Source organism: Dipodomys merriami, unplaced genomic scaffold (genome assembly GCF_024711535.1).
Source record: "Dipodomys merriami isolate MVZ:Mamm:240054 unplaced genomic scaffold, mDipMer1.0.p SCAF_19, whole genome shotgun sequence".
Classification (NCBI taxonomy): Eukaryota; Metazoa; Chordata; class Mammalia; order Rodentia; family Heteromyidae; genus Dipodomys; species Dipodomys merriami.
Window position 1 is genome coordinate 25,368,858 of NW_027203270.1, and position 16,143 is coordinate 25,385,000.

Genomic DNA, 16,143 nt, shown 5'->3' on the forward strand with positions numbered 1-16,143 from the left:
GAACTCTCTAGTTTTTCTCACTGGAGGCAGGTGACTTTTGGATTCTCCTGCTGACAATGTGACGATTCTAGGATGTCTCTGCTTGCTGCTACATGTCTTGCCCACAGAGAGCTTGGCAGTGTCAAAGGGCGCTCCAGCCTCTTGTGCTGCTGACCCAATGTCCACGTAACAGGCCCCACTCAGTCGTCCTTTGCCAGCCTCTCCTGCATCACCTTACCCTTGTGCTTTCTGGGCTCCAGAAAGAATTCAGAATTTCTTCTTTTTCCTGCCTCTGTTCTTCCAGATTAGACTTCCTCCCCTTCATTCCTCGCATGGTAGGGAACAACTGCTTGCCTCCAAGGTGGCTTTGGTAGAGGCATCCTGGGTCTTATCACCTTCAGAGCATCCTGCTTCTTCCTAGCTCTTGTCTTAATATGCTGAAGTCATCTGCTCACAGCCTTGAGTGACCAGAGACCCCATCATAGCTCTCCTGCTAGAGAGGGCTCCAAGGTGGAACTTGGTCTACAACTCTCCCCACAAGATAAAGAATTTATAAGCCCTCTTCAAAGCTGGACCTTTCCTTTTAGATCAGACTAGCCATACCAACTAGTGCAGAAGTCCCCATCCAGACTCCTTCCTCACTAGGTGGCGGCAAGTGGCACTGGAGTGGATGAGGTACCAGATGACTATACTCTTGGACTAAAGCATTACCTGTCTGCACACGAGCCTCACCTTGGGGAAGGATAGCTCTGCAGATGGGAAGATGGAAGTAAAAGCAGATGGTACACCCAACTCTTCTACCTCTCAGATTGGGTATAGATCACAGAAAAGTCAAATTGATTTACAACCTGGCCCTGCAGGTCCTTATCCATGTACATTTGCCAAAGTAGGAGAATAGAACATATTTTATTGAACAGTTGTTAGCTTGATTTGTAGCTTTTAAATAGGCAGAAAACCGATAGGAGGCATCCATTTGTTCTTTTGCCCAGTCCTGCTGGCATCAGAGTAGGCTGGGGGTCTATTAGACCCTGAGCTCTGTCAGGCAGCAGGCATGTGTAGTACCCCTGCCCCAGAGCATAGTGCCTGGTGCATGAGAGCACACAATAAATACTGACTTTAAGAAACAAATGGGATAGCCCAAGTAGGTTGTGTGGCATGGTGCTAAAGCCCAATAAATATCAGGTATTATTGTTTGTTGAACTGATGAAAGGGGTGGAGCCGGGGGCCGAGATCCTCAAGTGAGGTGCTTTGTCTAAAAGGAGGGCAGGGACTCTGCTGTTCCCCGCTCCTTTCCTGAAGCTATCCCCCGTCTCCACTCTGCAGGCTTTGCCTGGCTCTTCACAGCAAGGAAGGCACCAGTTGCCTATGACAGCCAAGGTGCTCATAGGGTTGGAGACTCTGATCAAGTGCTATCACTCCACCAAAGAAATAAAAGTTGATTATAATTTCCCTCGTTGGCCAGGCAGGACATGCCTTCGAGTAGCAAGGTGATAGGTACAGGGTACACATCCAGTGGATGTTTAAAAAAAAAAAACAACCCTTGTAGACAAAACCGGTGGTTTAGGGAAGGAGGCCCAGGAAAGTCTGTCATTCCTGAGACTGGAGGAAGGCAGGTTCAGCAGCATCCTAGGCCAAAGGTCAGGGTCAAGTTCTGCCTGGGCTGGCCTGCAGCAGGCATGTTGTTATTAGGTGCTTCATGAAGCCTGAATTGGTGAAAACCCAGAAGCCCCTCACCGAATTCCTCCTCCCAACAGACTGCCCCAGAAAACAAAACCAAAACAAACAAAAAAAATGCTTATTACCCAACCCTCTTGCATTCTCTCACTTGCACAGTAGGTGGCGCTGTAATAAAGATCAGAACGTTATGAGTCCAATATTAGGGATGGGTGGCTGGGGGTGGGGGGGAGGAGGAATGAATCACATTTCACGAACTGCCCACCAGGGGTCGCCCTACCCTCCTACCCGGGAGCTACAGGAACCGCCACGCCTGCGGCTGGGGGTAGGAGCCAGGGGGTCTTGGAGAGGAAGTCCAGCCTCCAGCCTCCCAGGCCTCCAGCTGCCAGCCTGAGGCGGAGGGCCACAGTCGTCGTCCTGCGTGCCACGTCCGGGCGGTCAGTGCGGTGGGAAGATGTCGGCGCACTGCTGCAGGATGAGCTCCACCACCTGGTTCTGGAACACCATGGTCATGGGCATGCTGGCCTCCTCCGTCTCGGGCCGCAGCAGCGTGGGCCCGAATACAATGGCTACGCTCTGCACCGACATGCGGTTCTGCTCGCCGTGTTCGATCACCCTGCAGAGGCGAGGGAGGATGGGGCGGGAGGAAGCCTGATGTAGAGGGGGGGAAGGGGGAAGGGGAGGGAGGGTCCGCCGTGCCCCGCCCCCTTTCCCTGCCCTCCCCTTCCTCCCCCCCTCACCTGCACAGGTGCTGGAAGAGAAGCCGCAGCGTGTCGTGGTTGGGGGCGGGCAGGGTGCGCACCAGGTCGCGCACACAGCGGCTGCGCTGGGCCTGGTCCTGCAGCTCTGGGGGAGGGGACGCAAAAGGACAGGGAGGCAGGTGGGTGGAAGGGGCTGGCCGGCTCCTCTCACCCCTTTTTTCCCGTCCCCCCTCTCCCCCCTCCTCCTGCTTGCTCACTGATGGCCGCGATGAACTGGCTGAAGTGGGAGAAAGGGAAGAGGGGCTCGGGAAGCTCCCGGAAGAAGAGCTTCAGGGCGCCGGTGATGACATGGACGTCCTCCCAGCGCCCATCGTCCAGGTCCAGGCGCTCATCTGGGACCAGGGAGGAGGGAAGAGTGGGTCAAGGGAAGGTCGGCGACCCTGCGGGCTTTCAGGTGCTGGCGTGGGGAGTAGGGGCCGGGTCTCACCATGGTCCACCTTATAGCGCAGCTTCTGGATGGTGGCCAGGTTTCCACTGATGCGGTACAGCCCATCAATGTCCAGTCCTGGGGAAGGAGAGGAGCCGGGAGAGAGGAGCTCAGCCCAGGTGCTGATCCCAGTTTTTTTTTTTTTCTTTTGTCAGTAGTGGGGCTTGAACTTAGGGCCTGGGCGCTGTCCCTGAACTTTTTCCACTCAAGGCTAGTTAGTGCTCTACCACTTTGAGCCACAGCGCCTCTTCCGATTTTCTGGTGCATAATTGGACTTTCCTGATTTCAAACTGCCACCCTCAGGTTTCAACCAGCGTGAGCCAGCTCTCTTTAAATTCTACCTTGTGCCAGCCTTAGGTCTTGGAAGTAGGCCATCACGGTGCCCGATGCCCTGCCCAGCCCTCCCGTCCGCTCGCAGCCTACCCCGGGCCTCCACGGTGCGGATGCACTGCTGCACGAAGCGCGGCACTGGGCTCCGCTCCCGCTCACACAGCACGGCCAGCGCACAGCCGAACACCTGGTCTGGGGGGGCAGAGGATGGTCAGCACCGCCGCGCCCCCCCGGCCCCATGCCACGCGCCCCTGAGCCCCGGGTACCTCTGATGTAGCCCTTCTCCCTCAGCGACTGCATCGTGGGCCTCCTCTGCAGGAACTTGCGGAGCTTGTGCCGGACCCGGCTCAGGTCGCTCTCCAGGCCCCCGGGGCTCAGCGCCAGAGAGGCTGCCGCCAGCCCAAGGGGGGACAGGAAACCCAGTCAGTTGGTGACATTGGGGTCCCAGCAGGCCCCAGCCAGGGCATCACCTCCTGCCCCCAAGAGGGGACTCACCCACCCCGACCCACCCACTGCCCCACCGCGCACCTGCACTCGGGCCCGTGTCATCCTCCCGCCAGCTTCCCAGGCGCTCGCTGGAGCCGAAGTCTGCGCTGCTGGTCTCGCTCTCCTCCCGCACGGGCAAGTCTGCAGACTGGAATGAGGGGCCTCAGGGGGAGGATCTGGGACCCGCTGGGGTCTGTCCTTCCAGGGAGGGGATCCGAAGTGCCCGCCAGCACGGGTGACCTGGAGACCTCTTCCTCCCCTCCCCCACAGTTCTTGCTTCCCTTCATGGGTTAACTCCCCTCCCCTCCTTGGCTGCCAAGCCTTAGGGGTGGGGTCTCTCCTCCCTCCCCCCCCCCATCCTTTCTTACCCTGGCCACCCCCACCCCTCCCTGTTGCTGCTCCCTTTTCCTGTGAGGGGCACTCACTCCACTAGATTGGCTTCCAGTCACCATGACGCCCAAACTCGTGAGTTTTCACTTCCATTTGGACGTTTTGGATTTCTACATCCACACAGGGAATGCTATTTCTAGTCACACAGCTGCACCCAAGGTTAGCTTGCAGGGGATGAGAGACTCAAAAAGTGCCAGGTGAATTGCCAAGCAAACGGCCATCAAGAGAGCCTGTTCCATCTCTACTGAAGTAATGGATAATGGTGGACTCCTGGGGCTGGGGGTATAGCTCAGGGACAGTTAATGAGCTTGTCTAGCATGCATGCAACTAGCCCGGAGCTAAGGGATCAAATCCTGGCACATCTACACATACCAAAGTAGATATCTGAATTCAATTCTTTTAAGATACTGGCGTTTGGACTGGGCCTCATACTTGCTAGGCCATTGCGACACCATTGGGCCATGCCTTCAGCCCTGTTTTTTAAATCTAATTTTAGAATAGGGTCTCCCCTAATGTTTGGGTGAGGGCCTGCGCTCTGATCTGCATACCCATTTTTGCTGGGATTACAGGTGTGTGCTACCTAGTCTCAAGGACTTGTCTGATACCTTAATCCTCTGATTCTTAGCCACTCATGTTGCTTGGGATGACAAGAATGTACCACTGCCCCCAGTTATGGGCTAAAATGGAGTCTGTGAATTCCTTTTGCCTGGGCTGGCCTTATACTGTGATCTTCTGGATCTCAGAGAGGTGTGACTGACCTGCCACCTGAGTTTTATATTCTAGTTTTAGCTTGTCTTTCTGGCCTAAGGCTGGTCCTTAATGTTTGCTTTCCTCTCCCATGGCATTCCCTTGGTGGAGTCCTCCTGGGAGGCCAACCCCAGGACTGATTCACAAATGTAACCGAAGGCCCTTTCTTTTACAGTCCCCCAGCCATACCAGCCTTAGTGGGGATACACTTGCAGGGACACTTCTGGGGCCATGTAACTTCTGACGCAGGAACAGAAGTCCCCTCCCACAATGGGTGGGGAGATTCTGCAATAATGTCTATCAACCCCTTCCCCATCAGCCCCAGAGGTCCAGGCTCTGCCTACCAGCTCCTCGATGCCCTGGCTGATGGCTTTGTGCCAGGTGCTGATGATGGCCTCTGAGTCATGCTGGATCAAGTACTCTGAGCCATCTCTGCTCAGCAGCTGGAGGAACACAAATTACCGGGTCATTTTGGTTGCCTGTGGGTAGGATTGGGAGAGGGTGTGTGTGTGTGTGTGTGTGTGTGTGTGTGTGTGTGTGTGTGTGTGTGTGTGTGTGTGTGTGTGTGTGTGTGTGTGTGTGTGTGTGTGTGTGTGTGTGTGTGTGTGTGTGTGTGTGTGTGTGTGTGTGTGTGTGTATGTGTGTGTGTGTTGAGATTATTTTGGTTGCCTGGGGGTAGGATTGGGAGAGGGTGTGTGTGTGTGTGTGTGTGTGTGTGTGTGTGTGTGTGTGTATGTATGTGTGTGTGTGTGTGTGTGTGTGTGTGTATGTGTGTGTTGAGATTATTTTGGTTGCCTGGGGGTAGGATTGGGAGAGGGTGTGTGTGTGTGTGTGTGTGTGTGTGTGTGTGTGTGTGTGTGTGTGTGTGTGTGTGTGTGTGTGTGTGTGTGTTGAGATTGAGGTAACCTGTGCCTCCAGGGAACTCAGAATCTAATGGAATAAAGGCCTCCCTTCAGGCCCAAGTCTTCATCCTGTTTTCTAACAGCAGGGTGAGCATTTCTATTACAGATGAGCAGTGTGAGACCCATCGAGCTTTAGCAATTTCCTCGTGGGCACACAGCCAGTGAGTGATGGAACACAGCTCTGTAGGGCTCAATTTCATCACTCCACTCCTGCCACAGGGTATGGCAGACCTCACCCAGAGCCCTGGGCTGAAGAAAAAGGCAAGTGACAGGTGTTCTCATGGGAGCCCCTGGCTGCTGGAATGATAACGAAGAGAACTGAAAGCACACACTGAGGACAGATCTTGCAGAACTGCCCCTGCTTTTAAGGTCATGAAACCCCAATGTGCCCCTCCCTTGGAACTGGGCAGTACATCCTCTCATAGTACACTTCATGCTAAAGAATACATGACCAACTTCTGGAATAAAAGGACTGTCTTTTGGCTAACCCCTAAGTATTAAAATTATAATTGGATACTATTTCAACTACCTTAAAAAAATAGGAGGGCTAGAAGCATGGTCAAAGCAGTGAAGCATCCTATGAGTTTGATCTGGATGCCAGTGGTGCCTGTAATTCTAACTACTTGGGAGGCTAAGATATAAAAATCATGGTTCAAAGCCAGCCCAGGTGCAGGAAATCTGTGAAACTCTTATCTCCAAATAAGCACTCAGAAAGCTGGAAGTGGAACTGTGGTTCAAGTGGTAGTGTGTTAGCCTTGATCAAAAAAGCTCAGGGAGGGGCTGGGAAGGTGACTCAGTGGTAGAATGCTCGCCTTGCATGCATGAGGCCCTGGGTTTGATTCCTCAGCACCACTTAATCAGAAAAAGCCAGAAGTGGCTCAAGTGGTAGAGTGCTAGCCTTGAGCTGAAGAGCTGAGGGACAGCACTCAGGCCCAGAGTTCAAGCCCACGACCGACAAAAAAAAAAAAGAAAGAAAAAAAGAGGGGGAAAAAAAAAAGCTCAGGGAAAGCATCAAAGCGCTGAGTGTAACCCCTAGAATGGGCACCAAGAAAAAAAAAAGTATGATTTTCAGCCCTGAGTATTCTAACCCCCACACTCCCCAGGTGATTTGCTTTTCTGGGGTTTGTTTCAGGCCATAGTAATCCCCTTCTCCTCTTTTGTTTCTCCCCCCTCCCCCCTCCCCCTCCCCCCCCCCACCCCGTCACCACTCACCTCTAGAACATTCTTCTTGCTGGATTTGTCTTTGGGGGCCCAGGAGAGAGAGGCCCCTTTCAGCTCCACTGTATACTCGGGGGTGGAGAGCTTGGAGGGCTGCCTCTGGAAGAAAAAACAAGACAGTGTGAGAGTCTTGAGCCCAGATGGAGCTGCTACAGCACCCTAGCTCTGACTTGCCAGACTCGCCAACTCCAAGGTCTAGCTGGTCCAAGGTCTGGCTGGGGTCACTGGTGTGGCTAGACAGTAGATCTTCCCAGATCTACTGAGGGCCTGAGGGTTGCTGGAACCCCAAGACCCTGGTGCTTCTTAGCCCCAGAGCCTGCTGGCAGACTTGTCCTTGCTACCTGCCCACTTAAGGAGGGAAAGAGGAAGGAGCCCAGTCTCATTCTCTGAGCAGGTGCCTCAATCTCTCCACCTTCCAGGCCGAAGCTGGCCTCAAGGATTGTTCCCCAGCACCAGGGTGAGTGGAACAGCTGTTTAGCAGTGAATCCGCTGTCATTACCTCTTCCCTACCAATGTCCAGATCCTTTGATTCTCTCAGACTAGCCTCTCCCGGCTCAGATCAGACCAAGAACAGAGGCATGGTCCTTGATTTGCGATAGGTCTTACCAGGCCGCCTGCAGCTGAGGTCTTTGAGTCCTTGAAGAAGGTCAAGACACCACCCTCCAGCACGGTCCACGAGGCACTCCAGTGCTTCTTCCTGGTGGGGTGAAGACATGGGGATAGGGTCTTGGGCTGAGAGCTCTTTCTCCCCCAGGTGCAGGGCAGAGAGCCTCAGGATTCTGTCTGGGGCACCTGCGTGGGAGGGCTGAACTGCCATCCCTAGTAGCCAGTAGCCAAAAGACCTAGGGCAAGTCACTGCTATTGGTGCCTTGAATCCAATGAGGACTAGCAAGAGCCGAGTATAGGGGAAGTGCTCAGTGAACATTACCATTAAAGCCCTCACCTGAGCCGCTTCCCTTTATCTACTGTCTTGGTGCGATGGAGCACCCCTGCCTTGTCCAGAGTCTTGATCTAAGAGAGAGAAGAGGGGGAAAGAGGCAATAGTCCCTAGGGTGAGCCATAAGGGGCACAGACCAGCTGAGGGGGAGTTGAAGAGAAGTCTCCACAGCCCTCTGGAGGTGAGACTTCCCCTTAGCTTCCACGCTCCTCCAACTCTGGGGTCTGGTGCTGGTGCAGGTATATCCCACCTGTCTCCAGAAAAACCCCCATTTTCTCTGTGGCTGTTTTGCTAGGGCCTTCATTGCCTTTCCCTACCTTCTCCTCCGGAGGGCTGGCCTGGGCTGGGGTGTCACTGTCTTGACTAGATTTGCAGATGCTTCGTGGGGCAGGGACAGGGACCTGAGGAACAAGATCCTGTCATATAGCAATGGCCCTTTTGGCTCTTCCCAGTGCTCTTCCTTCCCCAGCTGGTTACCTGGGGCAGCTCCCACTGCACAGAGGAGTCCTCCGGCTTGTAGAAGTATGGCTTCCCATGCTGGTCCTCCAACCTGACCCACTGTGGGAACAGGGATGGTCAGGGCACCCAGCCCAGCTCATGAGAGGAGGAAAATACCAAGGACAAGTGCAGGTGACTTTGTCTTGGGTTAGCTTGGGGTTGGCCTGGGAACTGTAGTTTAGAGTCTTAAGGAGATGTCCTAAGCAGTGACCTCGTGTTTGTCTGGGTCCATCTGCCAATGCTATCCCTACCTGTTCCTGGGTGAAGTGGTTCGTGTACAACATCTGCTTGTCCGGGCCCACGTGACAGGACCAGCCAGGAGGTGCAGTCAAAGGAGAGGCAAGGCTGGGCTCATTGAAGGAGCCCACCGGGGAATAGTCCTCTTCGGGGTAACTGGTTAACAATTCGGGGTAGTCTGTTTCAGGAGTGGGGGGCTGCGGGAATCAGAAGATGGAGTCAGATGGCTGTCAGTGCCAGCACAGCCCTTTGTCCTTCCTTTTGGTACCATATACACCCTTTGCTTCATTCCTCTGAGACAGCAGAGACGTTCAGAAGCCCCGCCCTCCAGGCCCCGCCCTTGCTGGCCACACCCCTCCTCCATTCCTAGTCCTGAGCAGGAGGCGGGGTCAGAGGTGCTCCCAGATAGGCCCACCCCCTTAAAGGGACAGCCCTGCCCTCTCAGCCCCACCCTTCAGTCTCTGGCCTCGCCCTATGTATTTCTAGTCCCGAGCAGGAGGCGGAGTTAGAGGCGCTCAGGGACAGCCCTGGCCCCGCCCCTCACCCGCTGGTTCCTGATGCCACTGGGGCTCAGGCAGGGCTGCATCTCCAGTTCTTCCTGGGGCTGGTCCTCTAGGTGGTCCTCGGGATCGGGATCGTCCTCAGGCTCTTCCTCCCAGGCCGTCTCACCCGTCAGCGGGTTGTAGAAGAACACCCTGCGGCTCTCCTCATCCCAGTACTGACCCCACTCAGTCTCCAGGCTCTCCTGGCTGCCCACCGAGGCCGGTGAGGTGGCCGGGCTGGTGGCGCCCTCTGCCGTCTCGAAGGGCGACTCCCAGGTGGTCACGCCCGTGTCGGGATTGTAGTAGTAGGGGCGCCCGGTGTCCACGTCTGTGTGCGTCTCCCACACTGGGCTGGGGCGAGGGGCCACAGCTACATGCGGGGAAGGGGCCTGGGGCTGCCGTTCTATGTTCGCATACACAGGCTCCGGGGGGTCATCCACCTGGGGGAGGCCAAGGACACATTAGGACAGTTCCAGAATCACATAGTACCGACTGGCCACTTGTCACCAGATGACCTGCAGCAAGTTCCATTATGTCTCCGCCATGGTTTCCCAGGGTGTAAAATGTCTGTTATGCTCATTCCAGAAATTATAGAATAAAGAAGGAAATGTGGGCTTACGGGCGTGGCTCAAGTGGTAGAGCACCTGCCTAACAAGCAAGACTTCTAGTTCAAGATCTAATACTGCCGAAAGTGAAATAAATAAAAATAGTCCTTCTTTCTTGGTGGTACTCAGGGCACTGCATATGCCAGGCAGGAGAAGTCCTACCACTTGAGCCACATTCCAGTCGTAAAGAAATGTTCTTTTTAAAAAAGTATTAAGGGGGCTGGGAAAGTGGCTCAGTGGTAGAGCGCTTGCCTTGCATGCCTGAGGCCCTGGGTTCGATTCCTCAGCACCACATAAGCAAAAAGAAAAAAGCTGGAAGTGGCGCTGTGGCTCAAGTGGTAGAGTGCTAGCCTGGGCTGAAGAGCTGAGGGACAGTGCCCAGGCCCAGAGTTCAGGCCCCACGACCGGACCCAAAAAAAAAAAAGTATTAAGTACTTGTATAAAGAGGTTACAATCCCATGTATTAAGTTAAGAGTACAAGGCATCTTGCTCAATGCCATCCCTTCCATCATTTTACCCTATCTCCCCCTCCCTCTCATCCCTATCCTCGTTCATAGTTCACTTTTACATATGTACATTGGGTATGACTGCATTTCCTCACCCTTCCTCCCTCCATTCATGTGCCATCCTCTTAATTCTCCCCCCAAACGTGTTTCTATTTCACAGCATTTTGATAAGCAGTGCATTAGTTGTTTAGAGGAATTAGACCTTTGGACTCCTCCTTTAAGTATACCATCCCTAAAGAAATGTTCTTGGAAGTTCTTCCTGAAGGAGAGCCAGAGACGAACGAGACAATTATATTTTTATTTACTAACAATAATAAAATACCATGGCTAGGAAGGTGGCTCAGTGGTAGCCTTGCATGCACGAGGCCCTGGGTTCAATTCCTCAGCACCACATACACAGAAAAAGCCGGAAGTGGTGCTGTGGCTCATGTGGTAGAGCACTAGCCTTGAGCTGAAGAGCTCAGGGACAGCGCCCAGACCCAAAGTTCAGGACCCATGACTGACCAAAATAATAATAATAATAAAATACCAAGCTGGCCCTGGGGTTCACATCTGCAATCCTAGTTGCTCAGAAGGCTGAGATCTGAGGATTAAAGTTTAAAGCCAATCCTGGAAGAAAAATCTGTGAGACTCTTATCTCCAACTAACTAGCCCAAAGCAGGAAGTGAAGGTGTGGCCCAAATGGTAGAGTGCCAACCTTGAGTGAAAAGGCTGAGAGGAGCTCAAGCCCCCAGTGGCAGCACAGCAACAGCAATAGCAATAGCAATAGCTTAGTTCTTATACTCGACTGCACTTACAGGGACAAGGAAAGACTGAGGTCACCTCAGTCTCTCAGTCGCAATCAGCCCCACCATGAGCTCTCACTAGCTTTCCATCTCATCCCAGAAAGCTCTGGGATTAGAATCAGCACCACCTCTGGATATGGGGTTGCTTTGCAGGTGTCAGAATCAGTACTAGATAACGAGAGAGATGACAGCCAGATGGACTAGAGACAGAAGTGGTAGCAGGGAGACAGGGGATTTATCACAGGTGGCTGGTCACATGGAATACAAGCCTGCCATGCTTTATGCCCTCAAAGAACAGAAGCTGGCCTGATTCCCACCTCCTGGTTCCCTGCTGGCTGCAGAGCAAAGTCTAAGCCCTTAGCTGGGCACAAGAGGCCATCTATCACTTGCTAGTGCTTACGCCTGATTTCCTGCCCCTCCTTGCCTCTTGCCTTGAACTTTTAAGCTCCAATAGCTCTGCGTACTTACAGGTCCCCACCCTTTCTGCTGTGAGTCCTGTAGGCGTTGGCTCAGTCTTGGCCACCTTCCTCCCTTCTCACCTGGCTGACTCCTTTTCCTCTTTCAAGATCAGCTCAGGTTCCAGATTAGAGACCTCTTCTGAATTCCTCTAGTGGTCCCAGAACAGCAACCCTACTTGAAGGATAGAGAGTCCTATTTTTTTCTTTTTTGCTTTTTGTTTGAGGCCAGACTCAAACTTGGTACCTTTTGCTCATTGGCCGGTGCTCTAGCAAATGAGCCATACCTTTAGCCCCAAAGTTACATTTTCAAACTCCAGGTTCAGAGTAAGCCTGTGAGGATAAATCCATGAGAAAGAGAGTCTTATTTCCAAGTAACCAGCAAAAAACCAGAAGTGGAGTTGTGGCTCAAGTGGTAGAGCACCAGCTTTGAGGTAAAAACCCAAGCAAGAGTTGCTAGGCCCTGCATTCAAGCCCCAGTACTGGTACACAAAAAAATCACTACTCAAAGGCTGTGAATGTCTCTTCACCTGAGCCCAAATCCACTGAAACCCAAATCAGACATCAGCTTTTCATCATATTCTATTTGTAAAATTATGTACATTTGAAGATAGTAAACTTTTCCAATAAAAAGTTAAATTAATGATAGCTTTAGCACTCTATTATAAAGATGGCAGCCATTCTCTTAAGCCACTTTCTTTCCTGGGCTCTGCACATGGCAGGTACTAAGCTAAGGTAGCAGAATGGGGACAGGTAGAAAGTAGAGCAGGGCCCTGTGGGGAGGGGATGCATCCAGGCAGCACATCCCAGGAATCCGAGCAGGTTCAGCCAACCCAAGCAAGGCAAAGACAAAAGCCTAGATCTTGGTCAGATGCCGGTGGCCCACTCCCATAATCCTAACCACTCAGGATGCTGAGATCTGAAGATCAAAGTTTCAAGTTAGCCTGGGCAGGAAAATAAGACTCTTATCTCCAATTAGCCTCCTCAAAGCCAGAAGTATAGCTGAAGCTCAAGTGGTAGAGCGTTAGCCTTGAGCAAAAAAGCTCAGGGACAGTGCCCAGACCCTGAGTTCAAGCCTCAGGACTGGCATGCATGTGCATGCTTGTGCACACACAGAATGTCCAGATCTTAGAGATCCCTCTTGGGGGACAGAAATCTCTGCCAAACATGTGAACTGTCAGTACAGCCTAACAAGGCCCTGAGTCTTTCTAGAGTCACTCCAGTCCTTGTCACTAGAACCCAGATACACACACACACACACACACACACACACACACACCCTTAATATCAGACAGACACACACACACACATACACACACACACACACACACACACCCTTAAGAATATCAGAGCTACCTGAAGGCAAAGCTGCACACACACACACACACACACACACACACACACACACACACACACACACACACACACACACACACATACACACACCCTTAAGAATATCAGAGCTACCTGAAGGCAAAGCTGACAGACTGCTGGAGATTGGGATTGGGGCCAGTGTGCTCCCAGAGGCAAGGAGGCCAAGGAGGCCAAGTCCACTCCCTCTTCTCAGTGCTGAAGGCTTGGAGAGGGGCAGGACCACAGCACCCTTAAAGGTCCCTTTAGTTCTAGAACTCTCTGTGGACTCCCACAGTGCTAAGAGCTGCCTTTTCTTTTCCTTTCTTTTTTTTTTTCTGGGAGATCTTTGTTGGGTTCTGACTGCTCGTGGGGAGCCTCAGCCCAGGACAAAAAGGTCAGACTATGGTACCAAGGTTCAAGTTGTATCCTAGAGAGGGACCATTGGACACCAAGAGAGTAAAAGGAAGTGGCTTCTGTACCTAGGCCAGAGGACTGAACCAACACAGACCCTGGCTCTCAGCACACCGGCTGCCCTTGCCCACTTCCTCAGGGTAGTGACCCCTGGCCTCCAATTCCCTAGCCTGTCCCTACTCAGGTGGCAGTTGCCTCTTTTGCTCCAAGCTGAGTTCCCTAGAACATCACCGCTGCGCTCTCAGCAGGGCCTCTGAGAAAGAAACAGGAAAGGAAGAGCCCCAGTCTTGGGGCTCCTATCAGGGTAGAGATGCAGCCTACCAGGAGCCCCTAGTGCCACCCCCAAGCATTCTGCCACCCCAGCAGACGCTGAGCTGTCCACTGCAGCCCTCCCTCCCTACCTGTGCCCGCAGCAGCGCCCGATTCTGCCTCCTGGAGAGTTTGGCAATCATATCCACCATCCTGGCTGTTTAGAGCTGCTAGGATGAAGCCTGGGAAGGTTTTGGGGTTTTGTTTTTTTTTGGGGGGGTGGGTGGGGTGGAGCCAAGGGGCACAACCCCAGCTGGCACAGGGCAACCAGGAAACAAGAAGTTGTCTTGATATGGCGGGAGGCTGAGACTGCCGCGGGTTTCCTGTCAGGCTGCGGAAGTGCAGCCTGAGACAGACGCTGCCTGATGGGGCTAGCGGGGTGGGGGTGCTGGTTTGGGGCATTGTATACACTCCTCACTCCTCTGACTGCCCCACTCAGGGATCTGAGGCCCCAGCAGGACTGGCACCCAGGCCTAGATGTAGTCCAGAGAAGCCTGATAGATGGTCCCATTTCAGCTGTGGGTGGGCTAGGAATGAACAGATAGTGTGGGCACAGGGGCAGCTGTGGGGATTCAGGCCTATGTTGACTTAGTAGCTCCTGTGCTGGAAACAGGCCAGTGAGTGGCTGCATACTCCCCAAGGTGCAGGAAGGGTGGAAAGGGAAAGAGGAAGCTTCTGCAGGGGGAGAGGTTCCCAAAGAGGAAGGGGGTCTGTGCAGACATGGTATGAGGCTGCTGGTGTCTGGACCCTGCCAGCCATGAGGAGGGAGGGAGGGACAAAGGGTTTGGACTGTATCACTATCTGCCTGCCTGGACCCTGGGTCTGTCTCTTTCAGATTCGGTCAGCAAGATGCATCTGCCTCCCACTCTTGTGTGTCAACATCTCCTACTCCTGTGTGCTTCACCCCTGATCTTTAAGAATGGAGGAAGGGGACCTGCTTCCCTCTTTTCCTCTCTGACTTCTCCTCCCTCTGTCTTCTCATGCAGGTATGTATGTATCCCAGCCACATGCAGTGGACACAACACACCCTAGGTGAGCAACTGGGGCTGCTCCTCCAAGCCATGGGGACCATATTATTTTCTCTTTCTCTCCAAGCTGTTTGCCCCACCCACCCCAATTCTCTCTTCCCTAAAATGCTTGCCTTGCCAGACTCAAGGACTATGTGATATCTTGGCTGTCTTTTCTTCCAGGCATACTCCTGCCCATGACCTCTCTTCTCCTATACCAGCTGTGGGCTCAGGACATGACACTCATGGAGTGAGGCATGGGAAATTAGGAAAGAGTGCAGAAAGGCCAGGGCCTGCTGTCCTCTGCCCTCAGGAGCTCATGGCTGGACTCTCCCAAATCTCAACCCCCAGAGAAAATCAATCCAAGGGTGCTGAGAAAGAGGTCTCATATATGTAGTAGAGAGTGTGTGTGTGTGTGTGTGTGTGTGTGTGTGTGTGTGTGTGTGTGTGTGTGTGTGTGTGTGTGTGTGTGTGTGTGTGTGTGTGTGTGTGTGGCTTAAACTCAGGCATTGTCTCTTAGTTTTTTTTTCTGTTTTGTTTTATTTTTGCTCAAGGCTACTGCTCTGCCACTTGAGCCATAATTCTACTTCTAGCTTTGTTTTTCTGGTTAACTGAAGGTAAGAGTCTTGCAGCCAGGCGCTGGTGTCACACACCTGTAATCCTAGCTACTCAGGAGGCTGAGATCTGAGGTTCAAAGGGTAGGAAAGTCTGTGAGACTCTTATCTCCAATAAACCACCAGAAAACTGGAAGTGGTGCTGTGGCTCAAGTGGTAGAGCTCTCACCCTGAGCTGAAGAGCTCAAGGACAGAGCCCAGGCCCAGGCCTAGAATTTAAGCCCCACGACTGCAAAAAAAAAAAAAAAAAAAAAAAGGAGTCTTGCAGACTTTTCTATCTATGCTGGCTTTGAACTGTGATCCTGAGATCTTAGTCTCCTGAATAGCTAGGATTATAGGTGTGAGCCACTGGTGCCAGGCTTTGTATATGTCATTATATGTGTCTAGGGAATGAGCAAACCAGGCAGCTCCGCCTGGTCTCAGCCACAGCAAGTTGGCACTGAGGCCTCTGGTAGACTTTGCTTCCTCCAACAAGAAGAGGTGGTAACCACAACAGTACCTCCTTCAAGCACAGCTTCACACTTCTAGGAAGCACATGGAGTGGGTAGCGGGGAGACACTAAACAGACCTCATTCCTCCAAAGATTTCCTAGGAGGGGACAGATAGGGCTAGATACAAAAGGAAAATCTTGTTCTCTGGATGAAAGGCAAAAGAAATATCCCAAATCACACTAGCATGGCAGCACACACCTGTAGCCTCAGCACGTAGGAAGCTGAGGCAGGCAAGTCCCAGGACAGCTTTTGCTACTTAGTGAGTATCATGTCAAAAGTATTTTTTTGAAAGTTGGGCACTGGTGGCTCATGCCTATAATCCTAGGAGGCTGAGATCTGAGGATTGAAGATCAAAGTTGGCCCAGGCAGGAAAGTTCATGAGACTCTTTTTTTTGAGGGGGGGGGGTGTTCCGGTCGTGGGGCCTGAACTCTGGGCCTGGGGGTTGTCCCTCAGCTCTTCAGCTCAAGGCTAGCACTCT

At 52.8% G+C, this 16,143-nt stretch overlaps 1 protein-coding gene across 6 annotated transcripts in view; it reads right to left on the reverse strand.

The window, feature by feature from the left end:
• Positions 1 to 866: 866 nt before the first annotated feature.
• Positions 867 to 16,143, reverse strand: part of Arhgap27 (Rho GTPase activating protein 27) — a 31,292-nt gene continuing 16,015 nt past the window's right edge. For 5 of the 6 annotated variants that reach the window (XM_070027937.1, XM_070027936.1, XM_070027938.1 and 2 more), the window contains 15 exons: positions 9,131 to 9,568; positions 8,601 to 8,783; positions 8,329 to 8,409; positions 8,169 to 8,252; positions 7,858 to 7,925; positions 7,521 to 7,611; positions 6,909 to 7,013; positions 5,139 to 5,237; positions 3,700 to 3,805; positions 3,438 to 3,560; positions 3,265 to 3,363; positions 2,842 to 2,919; positions 2,612 to 2,746; positions 2,394 to 2,499; positions 867 to 2,269 (listed from right to left, as the gene is read on the reverse strand). In XM_070027937.1, the coding sequence (XP_069884038.1) occupies positions 2,092 to 2,269; positions 2,394 to 2,499; positions 2,612 to 2,746; positions 2,842 to 2,919; positions 3,265 to 3,363; positions 3,438 to 3,560; positions 3,700 to 3,805; positions 5,139 to 5,237; positions 6,909 to 7,013; positions 7,521 to 7,611; positions 7,858 to 7,925; positions 8,169 to 8,252; positions 8,329 to 8,409; positions 8,601 to 8,783; positions 9,131 to 9,568 (1,974 nt within the window). In that variant the 3' untranslated portion in view covers positions 867 to 2,091. Of the gene's footprint in view, positions 2,270 to 2,393; positions 2,500 to 2,611; positions 2,747 to 2,841; positions 2,920 to 3,264; positions 3,364 to 3,437; positions 3,561 to 3,699; positions 3,806 to 5,138; positions 5,238 to 6,908; positions 7,014 to 7,520; positions 7,612 to 7,857; positions 7,926 to 8,168; positions 8,253 to 8,328; positions 8,410 to 8,600; positions 8,784 to 9,130; positions 9,569 to 13,644; positions 13,781 to 16,143 lie in introns of those variants that run through there. The other variant, XM_070027940.1, reaches the window with a different exon arrangement.